The 2500-nt window shown below is 41.4% G+C and overlaps 1 protein-coding gene and 1 pseudogene across 2 annotated transcripts in view; one reads left to right on the forward strand and one right to left on the reverse strand.

Moving 5' to 3' along the window:
• Nucleotides 1–2109, forward strand: part of LOC138001074 (histamine H2 receptor-like) — a 10691-nt gene extending 8582 nt beyond the window's left edge. For both annotated transcript variants that reach the window (XM_068847748.1, XM_068847745.1), the window contains exon 3: nucleotides 1–2109. This exon is cut by the window's left edge and continues 305 nt beyond it. In XM_068847748.1, the coding sequence (XP_068703849.1) occupies nucleotides 1–680 (680 nt within the window). In that variant the 3' untranslated portion in view covers nucleotides 681–2109.
• Nucleotides 1–2500, reverse strand: part of LOC137971185 (uncharacterized) — a 225030-nt pseudogene that overhangs the window by 167190 nt on the left and 55340 nt on the right.

Consider the following 2500-nt stretch of genomic DNA (forward strand, 5'->3'; position numbering starts at 1 on the left):
CCATGGATATCAGTTCTTGGGCTGATCTGATCAAATTTGCATTTCTCCATATCTTCTCCTTTGCTTCGCTTGCAAATCTTGCTGTCATTTCGTTGGAGCGCGTGCACGCCACATACCGTCCTTCTAGGCATCTATTCCTAAACAGACGAGTCTACTACGTCACTATAGCCATCATTTGGCTGATAGCTATTATCAGAGAAGCTCTTCAAATCACGTTAATCAAAATGCATTCTCAAGATCGCGGGAAGATCGTTATAGTAATGGATTTCGCTCTGTATGTGGCATACTATTTACTAGTTCTCCTTGTTGTATGCATTTGCTACACTTCAATTTTTATCAAGGTTCGTTTTTCCCCTCGATTGAACCGCCTCGACAACGGAGTTCTCATGAGAGAGCGCCAGCTATCCACCATTTTGTTTGCTGTTACAGTTGCTTCCCTGATCACTCTCTTGCCTGTTATAACATATGTATGTCTGCGTTTGTTCCATCCTGATTTCACTTCGCGGAAAAGTCCTGTAAATTTTCACCTGCGAATGTTCGCGCTAGCATGTTTCATATCAAACTCGTTGGTAAATCCCATCATCTACGCCATGCGCATGCAAGGCTTCCGCACCGGCGTGAGGAATTTACTTTGCGGTGGCGCTCCTGCTGATGCAAACATGGCCGCTATTCCACTTTAAGAAAACCTGTAGCTTGGTCTTGATCGTGAACTGCAGCAGTTTCATGTTGAGCCCTTTGAAATTCAAACTGACCAATCGGAAATCGTAAGAGGCGCGCACAATGTAGTGAGCCAATCCGAAGTCGATGTAGATTCCAGTGGAACGAAAACGCACGAGAGAGGGTTTTTTGGATCTTTATCTTGCCTCTGATTGGTTGGTGAAGAAAATGAGGTACTCTATAGTTCAATCACTTTTAAGGATTCAACAAACTCTGTCTAGGTGCCATTGTAAAGCAGTTAGGAGAGTTAACGATCGAGGAGCTCATTGCTCTCTTTAAAAAGCCAAGGAGAAGTATTTATCGCATCATTGATTTCTTCCTCACATTACGAAGCAGGTTTTTAATTTTTAGGGGGAAAGTAACGATGCGATTTACGCGTAAAAGGATATAAACCAATCAAACGCGTAGAAATATCGTTAAAAATTATTAAATAGTAATGCTTGTCATTCGGTTTATCCCATGCTCGGCCTATGCATGGCTGATAAACGAACATGTTTTTGTCAGCTGGAGCGATAATGTATGGAAGAGTATGGTGAAATGTTTTTGGTGTTCCCAACAAGATTCGAAAGACCGGATAATCATCATACTTGACTGATCATTTAACTTAGTTATGTAGGACATACATTTACAATGTGTATGTAATAGTTCTACTCTGCCGGAAATCCGAGCTAAAATAATTAAAAGTTTGTATGTCTGTATGTACACCATGTTCAAGGCAATCCTCGGGAAACTTGGGCATAGAGCTATGACCATGAAGTCATTCTCCTTCTGGCATGGATCAGAAAATTTTCGGAATTTAATTCTCGAAGTTTTGATTTACCTGACGTTCCGCAATTTTGGAACAACCATTAGGGGTCATTGTTCCATTCTCATTCGGGCTCGGTGACCCGTATCTCGAAAGTCCTGAGACTTTTTCGGTATCACCATTCCCTTTGAACCTTAAGAAGGTCAATCATTTGGCTTTTAGCAGTCTTAAAACATACTAAATGACGAACTCTTTAAAACGGGCGGATGGCAGTTTTACAAATGGCTTTTCGAGCTCAAAACGTTATCGGGACTTTCGAGAAATGGGCCACAGTTTCGTGTTTTTATCCAAGTGCGGAAAAGCTTGACTGACCTTTATATTTTAGTTCTTTATTTACACAGTACTGCATGTCGGTCTCCTTCTGCAATGAACATTTTGCTCGCTAAACAAGAGTTGCCACCATCTCTCCAATGATATGCATCTATCATTTAATGAAATTTGGGCAGTAAAAAATACACTCACTATCTGGAACTCCTAGCTGCAAGGGAAGAGATTAAAAAAATCCCAAAGAAACCCCATTATAGTGGAATGGATAAGTGAATAAGATATCAAGGGACTGAGAAATAAAAATTCAGTTCCAAGAGTAAGTAACTTCGATTGTTTTTTATGTAAATAACCCCGCCAAAGCGGATTGCATTATGGGAAGGTCACTTCTGCGTAACCGGAAGTTCGATCTAATAAGCCAATCAGGATGGATAATCACAACACAGCTTAAAAGCTGTGACTTCCTGTTCGCGAGGTTGGCCCCCGCCATTGCCGTATGTCGCTTTTACTTGAGTGTTTGAGCACCTTCCGCTGCATTTAGAAGCAAGAAACGGAAGAACTAAAGAAATGGCTTCCTTCGGAGGTGAAGCAAAATATTCTGAACAAGTACACGTTGGTGCAATTAATTGTGCACCGCGTTTCACTGACCAACGCGAAGACTTTTATGCATGTAGACACTAAATCGACAGACACATGGTGAGAAGACAGTGCCTG

The sequence above is a fragment of the Montipora foliosa genome, chromosome 1 (assembly GCF_036669935.1).
Source record: "Montipora foliosa isolate CH-2021 chromosome 1, ASM3666993v2, whole genome shotgun sequence".
NCBI classification, from domain to species: domain Eukaryota; kingdom Metazoa; phylum Cnidaria; class Anthozoa; order Scleractinia; family Acroporidae; genus Montipora; species Montipora foliosa.